This window comes from Cuculus canorus, chromosome 12, assembly GCF_017976375.1.
Source record: "Cuculus canorus isolate bCucCan1 chromosome 12, bCucCan1.pri, whole genome shotgun sequence".
Taxonomy (NCBI): Eukaryota; Metazoa; Chordata; class Aves; order Cuculiformes; family Cuculidae; genus Cuculus; species Cuculus canorus.
In genome coordinates, this window is record NC_071412.1 from 12,500,314 (window position 1) to 12,521,623 (window position 21,310).

A 21,310-nucleotide genomic window follows, 5' to 3' on the forward strand; every position below is an offset into this window, starting at 1 on the left:
CTCTTTTTCCTCTCAAGTGGCCCGAGACACTGACTCAGTTGTCATAGTGTAAAATGCTTCTGTGTACCCCTTTGTTAGGGCTGATAAAGTCACACGTTAGTGTCCCAGCCGCTCAGGTTTTGCCCAGCATCCTGGCAAAAGCCTACACCTATTGGCCATCTCAGTGGAGACAAAGCCGCCAACTACAAAGCTGCCATACTGATGGATTTCCAAGCTACCTTCAGTACAGAGAACACAGGAAGACAGTATTCTGTTAACACCACCGAAGAGTCATGCTTTCATCTCAATTCAGATACCCAAAGTTGAGTTAAACCGAAGAGAAAATGAAAGACTGCACAGATGAATTGGAACTGAACTTCTAAGCACTGAATTGGAGTCACTTCAGTTATGCTGCCGAAGCCTGAATAATCTCATTTCCAAAACAAGTCATATTTTTACATTCTTTGCCAAATTAATCCAAAAATATCAACTAAGCCAGCTTGGGCAGGAAAAGGGGGGGGAGGGTGTACAAAGAAAAAGAGGCAATGTGAAGTAACATACAGGTCAGTGTTCCCCCTTAAAATGCATAGAATAAATGCTACTTAAAGTTTCTAACAGATTAAAACAAAAAGAGTGTAAAAGAAAGAGAGACTCAGAAGTAATCTTTGTTTTGGTGTGGGTATGTACACACTTATGCTGAAGGAGGTGGTGGACAGACAGGTCTCTGAGGAGACAGTTATCCTATTAAATTGTCGTAACAAAAAAAGAGTAGCTGGTGAACCAGCAGATCAAGAGAGCTTCAGTCATAGCAGCCAATGCAACGGATGACATTTTATCTGACATGAAAGGGTGGTCAAAAGGAAGTAATGAAGAAGATACCCATCAAGAAATAATAAGCAGGTCTGAAAACAAAGCCAGCAGCAAGACTGCACCAAAACTTACTATGAAGTGTAAAACATCAGACTTGGAAATCCTCCTGACAAGGAATTATTTACCACATGACAATCAATATTACAATGTACACAGGGATATGAATTTTTATCTCAACCTCTATTTGACCCAGTGGGAGCTACAGACACTTTCTCACGCTAATTCGCATTCCTCAAGGAGAGTCAAGATGGGAATAAAAGTTGGAAGCATTTCAGGTTCTGCCCCCTCTCAGCCCATTTCCACTGAATGGTACCAAAACTATCTTAACAGAGAGAGTTCAGAACAGATTTGGGCTGCTTGACCACCTGGTCAGTAAAGCAATGTACTTCAGAACTACAGCAGGAGGTTTCGTTCATAAAATAAGCCAAACTCTGGCTGTGCTGTCAGTCCATTCAAATCGTTGCCCTTCCTTCACTGCAGCAAAAGCAAAATATCTTTTAAAAATTCCTCTGAACAAGTGCATAAATAAGGAAATAAACTTGATCTTCAATTCTTCAATTCCTGCTTTTAAGTTCTAAAAAAAAAAAAAAAAAAAGAAAAAAAGAAAAAGAAAAAAGGGGGTGGAAAAGAAAAAATGGAAAAAATTAAAAAGCCATAAGTATTAAACCTATTACACATTCAGAAACTGTAGATCAGGGTATGAGGGGAAGGCAATGAAGAGAGGAAGATGATGTTTGACTTTCAGATGATCAACCTGAAAAATCCTCATTTCAGTGACTGGTAAATGAGCTGGTTTGGATATTTTAGAAATCTTTCATTACCTACAACCAAGCTAAGAAAAAAGGGTTAATTATAACCCTTAGGCTCTGGAGTATTTCAGGACGCTACACATTATGTTCTTCTCAAGGGCAAGTTGTTCTTTTATTTATTGTTTAAAACACAAACACAAACACAAAGTGTCCAATGCTAACACGACCATTACCAGTTTTACTAAAACGGAGAAGTACAAGGCTGCAGGCTTTCTGCTGTTATAAAGCATTTAAACCTATTCTGCTTCTCTGACAATTTTTTCCCCTCACTCTTCTCAGATACAGATCACAAAAAAAACTAAGACATCTGACATACAGAAGAACATCCTGCTGACTAAGAAAAAACAAGAGTATATTACTCTTGAGAGGATACAAAGCAACACTTCCTAATGCATTCTACTTTGTCAGCACAACAGGCTTCTTGTCATTTCAGAGGGAAACAGGTCATATTGATTTTTCCAAAACACAAGTATTATAAAAATATTATGCATTTAATTGGTTTAACAAAGTGCTGTTGTACTGGGACATATCAACACAGATGACACAATACAAGGTATAAGGTATTAAGGTGTGGCTTTAAGTATTTTAAGATTCTCTCCAAGCAACAGCTTTGAGAACTGTTGTGATCTTTCCCAATAAAGCTCTCCTGAAGCTCCCATAACCCTTACTAAGACTGAGACATGTCTTCTTAAGTGTGGCAACGCTTCTGAATCCACAACACTCTGAAGAAACATCAGACTTCCACAAAAAAATAGCATTCTTTCCACACTTCACCAAATTTCAACCATACAACTCAGTGTTTTAAGTTTGCCCAACTTTTTCTAGAGGAAAGTTCTTTACACCCTCTCAGAGCAACTTAATTCTCCAGTTGTTCCCTTGCAAAAGCCGGACCAACTGAATCAGCTTTTCTGAATGTGAGAACTAGACCAGCTTGTCAAGAAGCCTGGAAGGTTTTTTTCCCATTTTGTTTATAAGTTTGAAAACCAAGCTATTCACAAACAGCAAGATCAACCATCTCTTTTTTTCCCCCCTGTTCTCCGTTCCCTACAATCCTAAATAGGGTAAACACTTTCCGAGGCAAAAAGATATTTATCCTTCCCTTAGTTCATTATTTCTGGGACAGCCATCCCTCACACCTTCTCTTATTCCTCCAGGGAACTAAACTACGTTTTCTCTTCCTGAAGCGACAGATGCTTCAAGGTTTCTTTAAAGCTTGCTTCCCAGTAGAACAGTACATATCCACCCTTTAACTCCTTCAAACCCCAATCCCCTTTCAGCAGAATTTACTCTCACACGTGTAATGTGGGCAGAGTCTAGTAACGTGATAGTTCCTAACAAAGTTCTGCTAGCAGTAAGTTCTAGCAGAGAAAAAAGTTTTAAATCTTCCCTGCACATTACCACAATGTTCCTGATTAGTATCTATCAGAACAGCATTAATCCTATTTCACCACAAGAAAAGAACAAAGCTACCGAATGATAAGATCAAGGATTCATCAAAAGACAACTGCAAACAACAACTGAGATATACAGGATTTTCTCTATCATGCACACTGCTGTCCCTGCATCCCATTCTCCGTCGCTCTGCAGTCCAACACCCATTCTGCAGTTACACTGCAGAAGAGCAGAAAAATAGCACAGTACTTGGGAGTAAGGAGGGTTCAAGATAAAATCCGAGCTAAGAGACAGAAACATGGGTCAATCAGAAGGCATCTCCAGTACTGAGGAGACTATTGAGAAGTTTAATAATAAGCTTCCCCCAGTAGCCACTTCAGAAACCTCTGCTCGCACTGATGAGCATGTTTTGGTGCGCAGCTATCACTGCTCCTAGGTGACCCAGCCAGCCAGACCGTCCCGTCGGCTTCAAAGCTTCCCATCTCAGATATACACCTGCTCCCTCTATAGAGACTTTTTCACTAACACCCAGGGCAGCATTGAATTACGGTAGACAGAGTCACTTCCACATTCCACCCTCAAACTCCCCTCCAAGAAGTCATCAGTCACTCTCTGCTTTCACACTTCAGTAATTTTGGAATCAACAGGAAATGGAGATCAATTGTGATTTTACTAACTCAATAATGACTCATCGCTCAACTCCCCTTAGCCTTCAAATTCATCTGTGAAGAGACATGATAACGAGGCCAAATTAAAAATAGCAAATCTAGCTTGCACACAATTAACACTCCCTTGTCCATCAGATTTGCTATGAATTGCGACATATCCAGGCACCCTGAGAAATCACCACTTGGTGACTGTCTTCACCATCTCCCCTTCAGGTTCCAAACACAGTCGCAATTTGGCTTTCACAGCTTAAGCAGGAAGAACAATCAGTAAATAAAATTACGTAAACTCATTTGAACATGTCTAAATAAGAGTTAACACTGCCTACCAGTGCCCCTAGCCAGTGACAATGAATCTTCTACTTTTTACAAGAATACTCTCAAATCATTAGACTTCTTTCTGCTTACATAACTTCCAAGCCAAAAAAGCTCTCATTTGCATGAAATTAAGTCAATAAAAACAATTATTTCATTTACAAAAATAGAAAAACATTTTATATAAAGTACTTAAAAGAATTCTTCTAAAAATAAACTTAATTACAAATCTAATGTGAAATTGTAACAGCATATATTAGAGCAAATGCCTACTGTAATTTACATAAAATAAAAATAGTAAGCATGTAATTTACACAAAAAAAAGTTTAGACTGGTGAAATTACTCTTCAGTGCCCTCTTCGAGCCACCCTTTCTTGAAATGCTAAGATAGCTTTTACATTCAACAGCTACTTCTGCAAGTGCCTCATTTCTTTTTACTCAAATAGTTCAGTTCAACAAGTAATTAATTCCAAATTAAAAAGGACCACTGCACAGAAACAGTGGGCAAGATCTATTAGCTCTATACTTCCGAGAAACAACGACAAGCTATTTTTCTGTTGATTACTTTTAAAATCGTGCCTGTCCACGACACTCCAAGTTTTAATTAAGTCTCAAAATTCAGATTTTCTACATTTCAATTAAAATTCCATTTTACATCCAACTTAAAAATTAACACAAATGAGAAGTAATCTACCAGACAATTTATTTGCCATTTTGTCACTTAAAAACATGAAAATTAAGGATCCAAGTAAATGTATCCAAGGTATCTAATTCTTCACATGAAAGTGTAGAAACAGCAAATGCTATTCATTGGCAAAAACGCCTGTATTTTCCAAACAGTTTGCATTTGCAAATCAAGGTGTGCTAACAGCTATCAGCCAATAAAAAAAAAAAATGCAGCTAAAAATATGCAAAATGCAATTTAAACTGTGTTTTAAAAGCAAGCTCTTCCTGCTTGTTGTTTTAAGTTATTATGAAAATCACTCACTTCATCTCAATAAATAACATGCTAGTAGCACTTCAAGGTCTTCACACCAAGGAAGAAAAACTCTGAAGGACAAATCGAACCGAAACTCACAACATTTCTGCCAGGAGGTTATGAAGCTACACAGAGTTGTAGTGCCCAGCGGAAGCATCAAAATTGTTTTTAAATCTGTAAAACTATTTCATTCATCAAGCACTCAGCCTACAGCTGTCGCTGAAGCATGTCTTCACCAACCAAACAAACTCCCCATATTGCAATAAAAATAATTCAGCTACTTTGAGACTACGGGTGGATGATAACTCACCAGCCCCCCGGTTCAGATCCACAGCCATTTCTGTAAGAAGCCCCTGCCTCTACAGCCACCTCGTGCCAACGAGCGGTGGGCTGAGCAGATGCAGGGAGACATTCATCCACAGAACGAATGCTCCCTGTCTCAAGAGGAAGAATTCCCCCTTCCAGTCCCAGAGTCCTGCATGATGCATGGCTAAGCCACCGAAACCCTCCCTTCACAGCACAGACATGAGAAGCACAGAGTACTGCTTGTAGAACTCTCCTAAAGCAACCACTTGTTTTGCTTGTCCCTCACCCGATCCTCAACCACAGAACCCCATCCCCTTGGGCTCCCACCGCACCCTTCCACGAGCCACTGGTTAAATCAGCCAAGAACATGAACTCTGAACATCTCGACAGTTACGATTGTGCACAGCATCCCAGGGACCCACAACCTTAAAAAAGTGTTCATCACTTCCTGGGCATCAGGCTCAACACCAACAAAGCCAGCCTTTCAGTCACACTCTTCTTCAACCAAGACATCAAGGAGCCATATAGTGAGCATGAGACACCATGAGAAGGTTGAATATTGATGGAGAGGGAGAACAGCAGGGTACATACCCAACCAGGGTACGCAGACACTGTAAATGGAGCATTCCTCCCTCCCCCGCACAAATTGTTGGACAGGACAATTATAACCTCTGCCTCTCTGCTCTTCACTTGCCCCACATACGCTTGCGCCTATTAAACAGGATACACGGCTGCTCCTCTCAGCCAGTCCGGGGGAAGCTGCGAGGGCAGTAATGACAAACTCGAGGCATAAGACACCATGAGCAGTGACAGTCATCCTGAGGTCACAACAGTATTCTGATATAGCAGTAAACAAGGCCTGTGGCCACACACGCACAAGCAGGAAACACTGAAGAGCTGCACGCTCCCGCGAGCACAGTCACTCCTGAGGAAGGAAAAGACGACCTATGGAACAAACGGACAGCATCACAGCACATCCTCACAAGGAGGCCAAACCACACGTAAATAACCTCAAATTTTGTTATATTCTAACTGCATGTGACACCAGGTGATGTTAACAGTCACCTGTGAAGATCTGGGGTTTATTTTTAGTGTAATACACTATCTCCCTATCAGCCAGCTGATTCCAACACCCCCATCCTCATCCTCCTGCTAAGAGCACCTGACAACACACAGCTTCCTGGTGAAAGTGCCTTCACCTGGACCACAGTGCCACAGGAACACCTGGAGTCATGTCAGTGTTCTAAATACAGAGTCCTTTAACCACCCCTCAAGGACAGCTTTTCTCTGTATTTTACAAACAGGGAGGGAAATGCATACACACGGAGGAGGAATACAATTTCTTCTCAACTCTTGCATACTGTCAGCCTCTGAAGCATGAGATGTGATCACTCCCTATTTTAGCATGCATGACTACCAACATTGTTGCTCACAAAAATTATCCAGTCCTTTTTTAAAATCCATTTACAGTATTTAACTTCAGGCTTTTCTACCCAACTAGTGGATGGAGAGAGGTGAATGTACCCATAACAACATCTTGCTATGCTTTATTTTTTTTTTTTGTGAACACCAAACCAAGATCCTTGCTCTCAATTTATACTTGTCACATCAGTATTTAAACAAAACCAAATCTGGAGAGAAAAAACAAATGTGAACACAACTGTGCGGCATTACGATACAACATCTGATTCCTGCATTCCAATTCTCTTGCTCTCAAATACTGCAGTGTATTGCAGGCTAATTAAAAAATAAAGTCACTGATAGCAACTACAAAAACACCAAGAAAATCCTCAGACAATGTTGGCTTAGCCAGTGGAAGGTGCAGTTCTTGTCTTCATACTACTTCATACTTCTCTCATGAAGAATACTGGAAATATCTTTTTGCCAGGTTAACCAACTCCAACTTCAACCCTACTGACAATCCTTAAGTATAGCTGAATAAATGGAATACTATGTCCAGTTCCGGAATCCTCAATGTAAGAAGGATATGGAGTTATTGGAACAGGTCCAGAGGAGGGCTACAAAGATAATCGGAGGGCTGGAGCACCTTCCCTATGAGGACAGGCTGAGAGAGTTGGGGTTGTTCAGCCTGGAGAAGAGAAGGCTCAAAGGAGATCTTATCACGACCTTCCAGTACCTGAAGGGGCTACAGGAAAGCTGGAGAGAGGCTATTCACAAATGCTTGTGGGGATAGGACCAGGGGGAATGGGTATAAACTGCAGAGGAACAGATTTAGACTGGACATTAGGAAGAATTTCTTCACCATGAGAGTGGTGAGACACTGGCACAGGTTGCCCAGGGAGGCTGTGGCTGCCCCATCCCTGGAGGTGTTCAAGGCCAGGTTGGATGGGGCCTTGAGCAGCCTGAGCCAGTGGGATGTCCCTGCCCACGGCAGGGGGGTTGGAATTAGATGATCTTTAAGGTCCCTTCCAACCCTAACTATACTATGATACTATGAAATCCATTCATATGCAAATTGTACAGTGAGCCACGAGTTGCAGCACTTGCAGAGACTCCCTTTGGAGATGAGTATTTACTCTGCCCAAGTCTAATCTGCAATGACATATCTGAAATGAATCAAGACCCAAAAGGTACGACCCCAACGATTTACAGAAGGCATATTTTCAATGTTGATGTTTTAGTTTTTCTTTAACTTTGTGGTGTATTTTTAAATATTGAAGAGATAAAAGAATCGTGATTGCATCTGTTGCCATCACAATTTAACCACAGTGCATGTATTTATACAGTGGAATCGCCAAAATAACGCTGCATCTGTTAAGATGACAGTGTTTTTCCATGGGCTGTGCTGTGTTATATCGGAGTTACTCCAAAGCTATTGCTTTTGAAGTGCTAATTGTGATCCACCCCAAATTCTTTTTGTAATCTTCCTTAAACATGTTGAACTGTAAAGCAGTTGTATCCCAGTATGGCTTGAGAACAACAAAACCCTAATACATCTCATCAGTGGGCAATTGGCACTAAGGCCTCACAGCTAACACAACATGTTTATTTAAACGACGAACTACCGAAGGAGATACAAAAAACAAACCATGTAAAAACAGATGTCCATTTCACACGTGTTTCTGTTGAAGTCCAGAACTACTGCCACACTTACACAAATGCATTTTTCTGCTTGTGCCTTATTTCTGTAGAATAACAACTGAACCAACTTGAAAGGAGCTTTGTTCGTTCTCTGGTAACGCTGGCCACATTATAGAACCACAACCCACTGGAGCATATACAAGCTCGAATTTTAAAAGGGACTCCCAGAACTTAAATTAAGTACTAAATCATATTGCATACCTCTAGCTGAAACACAGTATCAATGACAATATTTGTGTACCCTACTAAATGCAACAAAAAGACTAATATTTTGTTATTGTGCACACAAAAAAGGAAAGAGACAAATAAACAGTCAAAACCTTCAGTCACTTTCAGGCAGGCTCAAATCACAGCTGCAAACCAAGCCAAGTCTCAAGTCTAGACCAACAAACGTGCTTCTCTTAAACCCCATTTCTGCTCTCTCGTTCAGTGACAACCGCAGACTCAACCCCCACCATGGCTGCAGCCATTGGAGGAGCTGCAAGGAAACACCAACATAATTCATCAAAACAAAAATCTCCATACACAAGGTGCACGAGCAATGGGACTTTGGCATCCTCCTCCACACACGAATGCTCATCCATCCGACTGGTTTGCAACGTTCCTTCCCCGTGGTCTTAGCACCTCTCAGGTCTGAGGAAGACGAGCAAAGCACGCACAATAAAAGCAACGTATAGGCATATCCTAAGACAGCCAGATGATGATGTGCTTCCCAGCAGGCACAGTATTTGCAAGGGACCAATAAACTGTATATCTCAAAAGGAAAAGAGAAAAGCTTCGGCCACAAACTGAAAGAGCATGTTAACTGCAATCAATACAGAACCACAAGCTGCTTCCACCTGCTGGGGATACAGAACAACCAGAGAGAAGCAGCAGCTAAAAATTCCACCTTGGCAGCCAGACACCACGGTCGGCTCCCAGCTCCGTCCCAGGGAGTCTGTGAACTCTTAACACAGATTGTGCCATCACCATGTCCAATGTCTCTTAATACTGGTTCTCTGCTGAGAGAAATGCAGAGCCACCTGAAAGCCTATGGAGAACAGCCACACCATTTTAACTTCACAGAAAACAAACAAAATCCCCAGTGGATACATGAAATTTGACTAGAAAAGACAACAGTAACAATTTAACTACACATCAGAAACCCCAGGAGAAAGCGACAAAACCACAAAAAAACCTAATTTCTGCACCAGCAAAGAGCACAGGGAATAGGACAAACAAGGTATTTCCATTGCAAGTGCAACTCTAACACTACAGCCCAATGTCACTCTAAGATCAGCAGGGCAGTGCAAAGCAGTGTTTGTCCTTACAGGGACAGTGCCAGTGTCTCCACTCCTCCCATGAGGTGTCTGGAATGTTGCTTTTAAGCAAGGTACCTACTACTTTCACACTGAAGAACCGGACCCAAGGCTGGGCGACATGAGCAGCCAAGAAGTAAAATGTACTATTCACAGAAGGACAAAACATGGAGATGACTCTAAACTGAAGCCAATGCAAATGAGGAAACCACCCCAGCGAGATCCAGGGGTAAAGCCCTTCTGAAGTCCAAGCCAATTCACTTTTAACAGTGTGGTCACAGACTGTTTCTAGGAGCAGTTGACATCAGACCTTGCACCAAAACGCTGAACCCATTCAATTAAGACTTAAAATTTGAACTATCCATTTCTGTAAGATGACTTTCCACTTTCAGAAAAACTTCTGATTATTTTTGAGGTCTGCTCTATCACTCACCATTTTATCTTTTTTTCCTACAACATAAACTAATTTGGAAGCTTGCTTCTCAAACATAATGAGCTGCCTGTCTACAAAATGAGGAAAATCAGCTCTGTGTCAATTTATGTTTGGGGAGTTGTTTTTACATCCAAGAGACCTGGAATTCTCTTTCCCCACCAATAACCTTTTCCAAACACAACACTTCAGCTCTTGGAAAGTTTTCCTGTGCATACGTATCAGGAAGACTTCTCAAGCTGAGTACCGTGATCCATAAGCAAACCAGACATAGAATCCCTCTAAGTATAAGGGAAAGCCTCCAAGCACCTTGGTAAAACCCCTCTTACAAACCCACAGCAACGCTAACGAGAAAGAGTAAACACAATGTGATGCTACTCTAACCTCACCAACGCAGCTACTAGGCAGATCCTTTCAACTGCTGAGCTTACAGAAGTCTTGTTCCGTAAATATTCTCTACATTTCAGCAGAAATGTGTATATAACTAAATACAAAGTGAGCACCTTAGTCCTCCCTGCCACTTCATCTCATCTGTCTTACATAAGAAATGCCACTATAACACAGTTTGAAGATAATGATGTACTCTGTACTTGAGAGTCACACATTCAGCTGCAGCTACCTACGGTACTCCAGTAGAAACAAATGGAAGAGATACTTCAAAGAGCACATTATCCCAGCTCTAATTTATGTGTGCTCCCTCTTACCATCAAGCCATTTATTTTAAACCTGTCAGATACACTTGTAATGTAGCATCATGAATAATTTAAAAAGTAATCTGTATAAACCAAGTTTATAAACTTAACAGCAGGTACAGTACCTTTCATTCAAGGAGACTCCTCCCTGATAAAGTACAAGGGATCTTTGACTACTTCAGCATGTATTCATTTCATGCATTCTGAACTTCAAAAAATTCTTTCCTACCTCAAATCAAACTCTCTGCTACTCAAACAGTACTGTAGAAGCAGCTCACTTAAGTAGCGTATTAATTTGTGAACTGTTCATATTGAAGGAAAAAACTACAATGCTTCTAGAAACGATCAGTAAAAATGACACACCACGCAATTCAACAGCGAGGGAAAAAAAACCCACATTTGTAACATTTGCCTCTATCATTAAGAACTCTAATATTCCCTCCATTTGCCTGATGTCACATTCTGACACTGCTCCCCTCCCCAGGAAGAAAGGATGATCAGCAAAGAACTCCAAAAAAAGCCCACCCGTTAGGAGAAAGTGTTTTGATCAGAGTGGATACTCACACTTCCAAGTAAACAGAGCTATCTTTACAGCATGTAATGGCACCAATAAGAGGTCTGCAGATAACACCAGCCCTGACTGGTCACAGAGCTATTTCAATAATAGGTGCCTTGCTAGCAGAGCTTAGCAAACTCATTAGGTCATTGGACTTGCCCAAAACACACATCTTCAGAAACTAAGTATTCACAAAAGCAGACCTCACAGTTTTATAAACTATTACAGTAAAGCACATGCATATGCAGTTGTCCTATTTCCTGCTTAAAAAGTTTCTCATTTGTACCATGAACTTTTTTTTTTTTTAGGTCAACAGCATAGCATGAAGTTGTTAAAGCACAACCTGGTGAGCACTTCTCTTCAGTGACAACCTTAACATGAATTATTGCTCCAAATTATTTTCAAAATGACTTTGTGCTGCTACAAAGGCATACATCTGCTGTTTTACCAAAATATTTACTAAGTGGATTCGTTCCTCCACATGAATATTCTCAGAACTTTATTAGGGTGTGAGGTCCCTTCTCACTGGATAGATCAAAGACAACGTACTCGTGGAAAAACTATCTGGGGAGTCACTGAAACATACAGATTCTTATTTCTGCTCATAACATCAAGTTTACCAAGAAAGGGACAGAGTAATAGGGAATGTACACATCCAGACACTCCAAAATAAATAAATAGATAAATAAATTACATGACATTAAAGCTTAGACGTCATACGCAAATCAATCTGTAAATAAAGGAAGAACAATTTTGCTTTACAGCACATTTTAAATAATCTTATGCCACAACAGCAACTTCTTGAGGATATCAACATTGCAGAAGTTAATTGGTGTTTTAAAAGATACCCTAAGGGAACTGCTCATATTTAGCATTTGCAAAGGTTAAAAAGAAAAACTTTCAGTGATAAATGCAAGTTAAACCTTCACAACACACCACCATGCTAACTAACAACAGTTTTGCCAGAATGAATTAATTAATGAACAAGTCAGCTATTATCAAACTTATTTAGCAAAACCAAGTCCTGCCTAAGGGAACTACAGCCTATTTTTGAGTTTGAGGACTTGGTACAGGTCTGTTTGCAGAACGCAGAAACATAAGAATGAACACTGTATCTTGCTAATCATCTGCCTGTCCTCAAAGTTTGTCTCAGACAGTTCTGGACACAAAAAAGACAAATACAGTACTACAGAAATCAGCCCAGATTGTACCTGTCATGGCTTGGCTAAGAGGGAAAAAAAACCACACCACCACACCAACCACATAGAGACAAGCTGGCTAACAACCACAAATGTGTCTTCATCAACTACTGTTTGTTAAGTTCTGCTTTTGTACAATAAAAAAAAAAAAACTAACACTGTTCTTTTTAAAGTGGCTTTCATAAATCATAAAAACGAATCCAACTAACCTACACAAAGAAGCTGTCTATACAATTTACAGTGATAGAAAAATTATACATGTCAAATACATCAAAATACTAAAACAGTATTTCTACCTTTCAAACACATCATTGCATTCCTGAAGTCTTCCTGAACACAGAACTCTTAAAAGCAGCACGTCCCATTCCCACCTAGGTCTTAAAAGCTCAACTTTGTCAGAAAGATCTGAAATAAACTGTAACTACAAATCTGCAACAACTTTAATTATGAGGCTCTCCAGAGAATTACTCAAACTGCAGCTTTTTTTAGAATTTAGTAACATACACAACAGTTTTCAGTAATAAACTGCAGTTCACCCATTCCTATGTGAGCACTCACACATAGAAATAAAAAACAGCTGCTACTTGATAAAATCACAAAACATTTCCATATGAGAAAGCTTCAGCCCAAAATCCAAATAGGAATATATTTAACTTCATAAACCAAAGTTTAAATCACTTTTTCAGAAAGTTGCCATTGTTCCTCAGTCATCAACTTTTCAAGAAATAAAAATACGCTCATCAAGTTTATTAATTTAACTAATAATAATAGAGAGAAACATTTTGATTTTTTTTTAAATACTTTAATTCAGTAGTTTGCAATTTAAGAACTTTAGGGCCATTACAGAAGATGAGCTAGATAAGTTATCTGTGTGGGATCACAGTTAACATCCAGTGTGAGAAAAACAGGATTCCTGCATATATTATTTCCTTTCCCTCTCAAAGTTCAGGACCATAAACAAACTTCTCTACGATGAAGTCTGCAGTAGCTCACAATTCACACAGATGGAAGAGACACAATATAATTAATCATTTAACAAAACTGCCTCTTCTGGTCTCACCAAGTTAACAGTTCCAGTGTTAAAATTTACCTCAGAATAAAACAAAGTTATCAAGAAAGAGAAAAAAGCTTCAGTTAAACACAAACTGAATTTGTTCTTAAAAGCTAATAGTTGCAGCCCTGAAAAGTATTTTAATTCTAAATGCTTAAAAGAAATTCTCACTGAAGACATTCTCCTTCAAGATTCTCCTAGTAAATGCCAGTTTAGCAGAAAATTTAACAGGATTTGAAACAACTTTTCCCAAGGTAACATATACTGATAGAAATTAATTATTTACCAATGCAGACAGATTCAAAAATCATCACATGGAAATTCCTCAGCCCTAAGTGTTGTGTGTATGTTTCAAGGTGAAAACAATTTCAGTATCCCTAGAGCTGTGCTTTAACTGTACTCTAGAATTAGTTTGAGGGAACAACTGGTCAGGGAAAAGCTAATAAAAATTAACACAAGAGTTTATCAAAGCTGAGCCAATAAATCGTGCCTTCTGTTGTACAGAAGTTAAACTAATTGATCTGTCTTCCTACTTTCTGCTTACTATTCCTTTCCCACCTTCTCACAACACACTTAAAAACTAGGTTCAATTTCCCTCACTGTACACAGAGTATTTCTCTCCCTCAAATGTTGGTTCAGCACTGAAACTTCTAACACACATCATCTTTCCACATCCATTCCTCTGCCGTCTCACATTCTCAAAACATTTTGCCCAATATTAGCTAAGTCACCACCATTTCCTAAACCTTTCAGTTTCTGAGTCATACAAGCCTTTGCTCTAGTTCTGGTATGGAAATGCTTTGAAAGTACAATCTAACACAATCAAAAAGTCCAAGTACTGCCTGGCTCGCTGCTTCTTGCCATGGACCTCAGCCACCATGACTCCCGGAACACTCTCCTCCTCTCCTCTTTCTGACGAGCCTGACTGACGCCAATTCCCCAAACGCTCTGGCATTTTCTCTTCACAACCTCAATTTTAGAACCAATTATCCAACTCCCATGTAACAATATTCCCTAACCAGTAGGCACATCGAAGGCTGATATGGAAGTTAGGTGTGTGCAACACCAACACTTGGAGGTGATGGTTGTGCTTACTAAGCAACCTGGGACAGATTACACACACAGCATGAGCTGCTGTTTATTAACATCAGAAATAGAAAATTCAGCCTGGATAGACAAACAAAAGCACAGAGTTCACATGAACAGATCCACCAGGATATCTTATCAGTCTCGAGTACCATCAGACCTAAAACCATTCTTTGTATTCTAAATGTTCAACCCATTCCCTTCTAAACACTCCATCTGTAAATGTACACAAAGGTGAAAATCAAACCCCCATCATGCTCAAGGTAAAAAAGGAAAAAAAATCACTGAGTTCACACTTTGTCTTAAACCCATCGCTGGGATGAAACAGTCTCCAACAGTTATAAGCTTTATACATGAAATGCACTCTTATGCCAGCACATACTTTATCTCAATTAGGTTCCTTTTAGTTTTTATTTTTGTGCCTTTCTAACAAAATCTCAAGAAATTCTCAACATTTTTACATGACTGAGTTTGAATCAGAAGTTTTCCCCTGAAGCTACCTGCATGTTGAAGAGATTTCTGTCATATAACCACGAACAGATTTTATATAATTTAGCATTAGAGGGATGGGTCTATCCCCTCCTGTTGTAACTCCTTTGTATTCCTATTTAGGAATGCCTTGCTTGTTTGACCGAAAATGGAAGTGCCTTTTAGCTATGACACAGTATATATGAAAAACAAATAAAAATTAAGATTAATCTTCCTTCCACTATTGTGGGGAGAGAGAAGAATATGAAGAGATGCAAAACATCTGCTCTGGAGATCGTTTTTCCCCCCCTAACAGCAAAATTCTTTCAGCAATAACTCGTGAAAACAAAGGCTATTAAACTGTAAACTACAAAGACAATCGATTAGAGGCAGTATTCAGCTAAGACAAGTTTCTCAGCATATCTTCCCATATTTAAATGCCTAGATCTTCTTCAGAAGAAGACATTTCATTTGGGAGGGTCTTAATTGAGTCGTTTTAGCTAAGTGGCAAGCGCAAACACTTCAGAGGACTGGAATCTAAAAACCAAACATACCGTTCCTGCATTATTTTATTGCCAGAGCTGGGTGAGTATTTTTATTTGAAGGTGTCCTGTACCAGGTATGACATGAAAATAAATTGTAAGCCTGTATCCTAGCAGCTTAAGGATACACAGATCTCCTCCTCTCCTGTTCTGTTTCTCCATGCTCATAGATACCTTGTAAGCCCTTCGCTGAAGAAGGACACTGGGGTTTTGTTTTTAAACTTAAAAGAATTGTCTTTCCTCTTGAAAACAGCTCTAGCCAAGAAGTTCCACCCGTGGCAAACTGCAGCTCTCCAGCCCTCGCTGGCCCAGCCACTCCAGCTAAAGCCTAAATTGGGCCTTAATTTGCAAGAAGTTAATTGGCATTCACTGGCTAATGAAACGCAATATTACTCAATATGCATTACAGACTCCAGCCACGCTCTTCTGGCTCACTTCTTGTTTTTTTGCAGTTAGCCTCATTGTCGGTGCATCCAAAGAACTTCCCTTTCTTTTCAACCCAAAACTACTACTTTTAGAAAAGCCCGTCTGCCTCCTAAGTTCTTTGCCTTTACATTCAAAACGCAGAAAACTGATATTCGTGTTCTGCATCTTTCTGAAAGTGAGAAGCACACAACAACAGCTCAAGACGTTTGTTGAAAAGCACAGAGCCGAAGAAATTAAAGCATCGAGATGCAGTAAAGACACATCCCTGTTCCTGCAGACGCCAAAGGAGAGGATCAGCCTTTAAAATGGTTGAGCTCCAAGGCGCATTTACCACCTCCCTGCCTACAGAGACGCCCCAGAAAACCAGGGAAGGCTAATTTCATGCAAAGGGGATCCTCAATCCCGCGTGAGCCCGACATAAGAGCAGAAAACCGATCGCCGTTGGTACGAGCAGGATGCTGATTGCAGGCTCATCAATCGCAGCGCTGCCATCCCCGCTCCCTCCGTTCCCCCCCGCGCCCGGAGGGGGCGGGCACTGCAATAGAACCGCAGGTTTGAATCGCACGACAAGAAAGTCGGGGCTTTTGCAACTCCCGAACAAGACAGACAGACAGACAGACAGACGATCCGCAGCAGGAGGGACCCAGACACCTCTGTGTGTGCGGCCGCGCACAACGAGCCACGTTTCTTGCTGCTCACCCAATGGCACAAACCTCAACGCTGGATGCAGCGCAGCCGCTTAGAAACAACCACCGCCTTTATTACAGCCCGTACGGCCACCAAACATACCTATTTATGCTCTAACGTACAGTACCAACCCGCAAATTCGTTTAAAAAATAATATATATATATATATATATATATAGGCAGACCGTGACCTTTAGATTGCGGGATGCCACCATAATCCCGCTCCCCGAGCAGGGCCAGTGAAACCCTTCCCCGGCAGTAAAGCAGCAATAAAAGGCAAGGTGCAAATTTCCAGGAATTCTCCACTCGCCATGGCAGGTTATTGCATACAGCCTCTAAATATTGACAAAGATCAAGTTCTTTCCGTGCGGGGAAAGCAAGCACAGCTCTTCCCAGCCTGCGAGTGTTTACTACGCAGCTCGCAGCCCTGGCTGCAGAGGTCTGAACGCTGCGCCAGGCTCCGGATTGGATCCGGAGCGGAGGGAGAGGGGACACAAAAGCATCACCCCCTGCTCCGAGCGGGGCTGCGGGCTGCGCAGGGAGGGGGTAAGAGCAGCTCTCCCACACGCACACACCCCGGGGATGGAAGGAAAGGGAGACGTGCAGCCCCAGATTGTTAAACGTGCTCCAGGAGCAGACGAGGAAAACACGCGCATCCCCGCGGGCAGGTGAAAAACGGCCCCGACATACACCCCCAGCACCGAGACAGGGGGGCACACACCCCTCAGCACCGAGACAGGGGGGGCACACACACCCCACAACACCGAGACGGGGGGGACACACCCCGGGAAGCCCTTACAAACACACTCCCTATACAGGGAGCCCCCCCTCACACACAGGCAGATGGAGCCCCCTACACACACATCCAGAGGGAGCCCCTTAGAAAGACACACCCCATCCCGGGAGCCATACACACGAAGACACAAACGGGGAGCCCCCCTCCCAGGGGCACACACGCACACAGAGCCAGCCCCTCCACACACCCTGTACAGGGACGGACACACACACACGCACACGGGGATGCCCCTGTCACACACAAGGAAGGCCCCTTACAAACACACACCCCTATAGAGGGAGCCCCCCCGAGACACACACACACACACACAGAGGGAGCCTCTCACGCACACACATCAGAGGGAGCCCCTTGCACACACACGCATCAGAGGGAGCCCCGTGCACACACACGCAGATGGAGCTCCATCATGCGCGCACACATCAGAGGGAGCCCCTCGCACACACACACGCATTAGGGAGAGCCCCTCGCACACACACCCCTCAGAGGGACACACCCCTCCTCACACACAATCACACAGGGAGCCCCACAGACACACACGAAGCCACACGGGGGGACACCCCCCCCCACACACACACATCCACATAGGGACTCCTACATCCAAATACACACAGCCGCGCAGGGACACCCCACACACAGCCACACAGGGGAGGACACACACAGAGCCACACGGGGACACACACACACACGGAGGGACCTCCCCTTCGCACACATCCATACAGGGAGTCCCTCACCCCCCCCAACACACACACACAGGGACCCCCCTCCACCTCCCCAACACACACACAGGGACCCCCTCCACCCCCCCAACACACACACAGGGACCCCCTCCACCCCCCCAACACACACATCCATACAGGGATGCCCTCACACACACATCCACACAGGCAGACACAAACACACAGGGTCCCCTCCTCCTACACACACACATCCACACAGGGACACTACAGACACACACACATACAGCCACATAAGGACGGACACACACACAAGCACAGCGCCACACAGAGGGACCCCCCTACACACAGAGATCCCCTTCTCACCCACATAAGGAGCCCTCCCCAACACACATGGGCACATACACAGAGAGAGCCCCCCCAAACACACACTGTGAAAAGCATCCCCCAACACACACAGAGGGAGCCCCCCAAAAAAACACACCCACAGAGGGGAGCCTCCTCCAACACACACCCAAGCACCCACACACACAGAGGAGCCCCCCCAACACACACACACAGAGGGGAGCTCCCCCCAACACACACACACAGAGGAGCTCCCCCCAACACACACATACAGAGGGGAGCCCCCCCCAAACATATATACAAACACAGAGGGGAGCCCCCCCTCCAACACACACAGAGGGGAGCCCCCCCTCCAACACACACACACACACACAGAGGGGAGCCCCCTCCAACACACACAGAAAAGCATCCCTCCAAACACACACACACAGAAAAAGCCTCCACCAAAACAACACACACACAGAGAGTAGCCCCCCCAAAAGAAGACACACAGAGAAAAGCCCCCCCAAAAGAAGACACACAGAGAAAAGCCCCCCTAAAATAACACACACAGAGGGGAGCCCCCCCCCCAACACACACACACAGAGGGGAGCCCCCCCCTCCAACACACACACACAGAGGGGAGCCCCCCCCTCCAACACACACACACAGAGGGGAGCCCCCTCCAACACACACAGAAAAGCATCCCTCCAAACACACACACACAGAAAAAGCCTCCACCAAAACAACACACACAGAGGGAAGCCCCCCAAAACAACACACACAGAGGGAAGCCCCCCCAAAACAACACACACAGAGGGAAGCCCCCCCAAAACAACACCAACAGAGGGTAGCCCCCCCAAAACAACACCAACAGAGGGAAGCCCCCCCCCAAAACAACACACACAGAGGGAAGCCCCCCCCAAAACAACACACGCACAGAGAACAGCATCCCCCCAAACACACACAGAGGGAGCCTCTTCAAAACAACACACGCAGAGGGGAGCCCCTCCAAAAAAAACACAGAGGGAGCGCCCCTCCAAACACAACACACCCAGGCAACCCCCCCACACCCCGATGCCGGCGCCCCCCGGGGCCCCCCGCCCCTCGCCCCCCCGGCACGCTCCGTACTCACTTTCCCCAGTTGTCGGCCACAAACAAAGTGTGGCGAAAACGAGCAGAAACCCCCAGAAGACGGCGAGGGACCCTCCTCCAGCGCCAGACTTCATTCCTCTTTTTTTAATTGGACAAAATCCCTCTTTACGAAAAAAAAACAAACAAACAAACAAACAAAAAAAAAAAAGAGTCCAAAATTGTTCGCTTTCTCTCCTCTAAAAATAACGAAGGAGGCGAAAGGCGGGCGAGAAGCGGGGCTCGGTAAATAAATCCACGTTGTCTCAAGAAACGAACAAATCGAAGACCCTTCGGGCTGGCAAAGCGATGGGGTTTTTTGAGGTCCCTGGGTGTTGATCTTCCGGAGCAACCACACCGAAAACACACAGATACTCAAGATGCATCAACGGCAACAACAACAACGAGGAGGAGGAGGAGGAGGCGGCGGCGGCGGCATGGGAGCCCCGGGGCTCCGCGGTCCCCGCTCAGCGCCGGAGCCTCGTGCTCGGGAGCCGCGAGCAGGAGGCACCGCGGGGCTCGGCATCTTCAACCTCCATTTTCGAACGCAGAGGCAGCGCGCACTAAAAAAACCGGGAGGGGAAAGGGAGGGGTGGGGGTGCGACCCAGACAAATCTTATTACAAAAGAAGAGCTGCGCACGGGGCTGCCCTGGTGGGGTGCGGGAAACACTCCCCCCGCCCAACAAACACCCAGCACAGCACCGCGAGCCCGGCTGGCTGCTGAGGCTCCGAAAATGCGGGGCTGGGGAGGAAAATGAATTGCAAAAGCTTCGCCACCGCCACTCCTCCTCTTCCTCTCCTCGGCGCCGCTGCCACAGGCTCCTTCTCCCAGAAAAAAAAAAAAAAATAAATAAAAAAAAGGGAAAAATCCAGGACACAGACACAAAGCAGCAGCAGCAGGGCGAGCGGAGCTCAGCACCCCGCCTCCTCCCCCCGCAGCTCTGCTCCTCGCATCCCTCCGAGCCGCCTTGCCATCGCGCCGGGGGCGGGGGGGGAGGAGGACGACAACAACAACAAAAAACACCCAGCGAATTTGTAAATCCTTCTTTCTTTTTTTTTTTTTTTTTTTTTTTTTTTTCCCCTCTCCTCTCTCCCTTTTCCCTCCTCCTCCGGCTGCGCGCGCTGCGAAGCTTCCCCCGGCGCTGCCCAGCCCAGGGCGGGGGAAGCCGGGGGGGCAAGGCGAGCCGGTGCTGCTGAAGGTCAAAGCCCCGGAGCTCGCCGCGAAGGGTCTGTAATTCCTCCGGGGAGGGGAGGAAGAGGGGGAAGGGTCTGGTGCTGCTGCCGCGCCTCCCAATTAATTCTCCGCTCGCTTGCAGCAGGGGTTGCAGCGCTCGCGCTGCCGCGTCTCCCCCCGCCTTTATCCTCCTCCGCGCTGGCTCGCTTTGCACGACGACTCCCGTAAACGCTGGTAAACAAGAGCCCCGGCGTTGCTGCTCCCTCCTCCTCCTCCTCCTCCGCCGCCGCTGCTTCTCCTCCCTGCGGCCGCGCGGGGACGGGGCTCGCGCCCGCCCTCTCTCTCTCTCTCCCCCGCG

General features: G+C 44.2%; 1 protein-coding gene across 2 annotated transcripts in view; it reads right to left on the minus strand.

Moving 5' to 3' along the window:
• IGF1R (insulin like growth factor 1 receptor) overlaps nucleotides 1-20,813 on the minus strand; it is a 188,384-nt gene extending 167,571 nt beyond the window's left edge. For both annotated transcript variants that reach the window (XM_009565070.2, XM_009565069.2), the window contains exon 1: nucleotides 19,782-20,813. In XM_009565070.2, the coding sequence (XP_009563365.2) occupies nucleotides 19,782-19,875 (94 nt within the window). In that variant the 5' untranslated portion in view covers nucleotides 19,876-20,813. The remainder of the gene's footprint in view (nucleotides 1-19,781) is intronic.
• Between the last annotated feature and the right edge of the window lie 497 nt (nucleotides 20,814-21,310).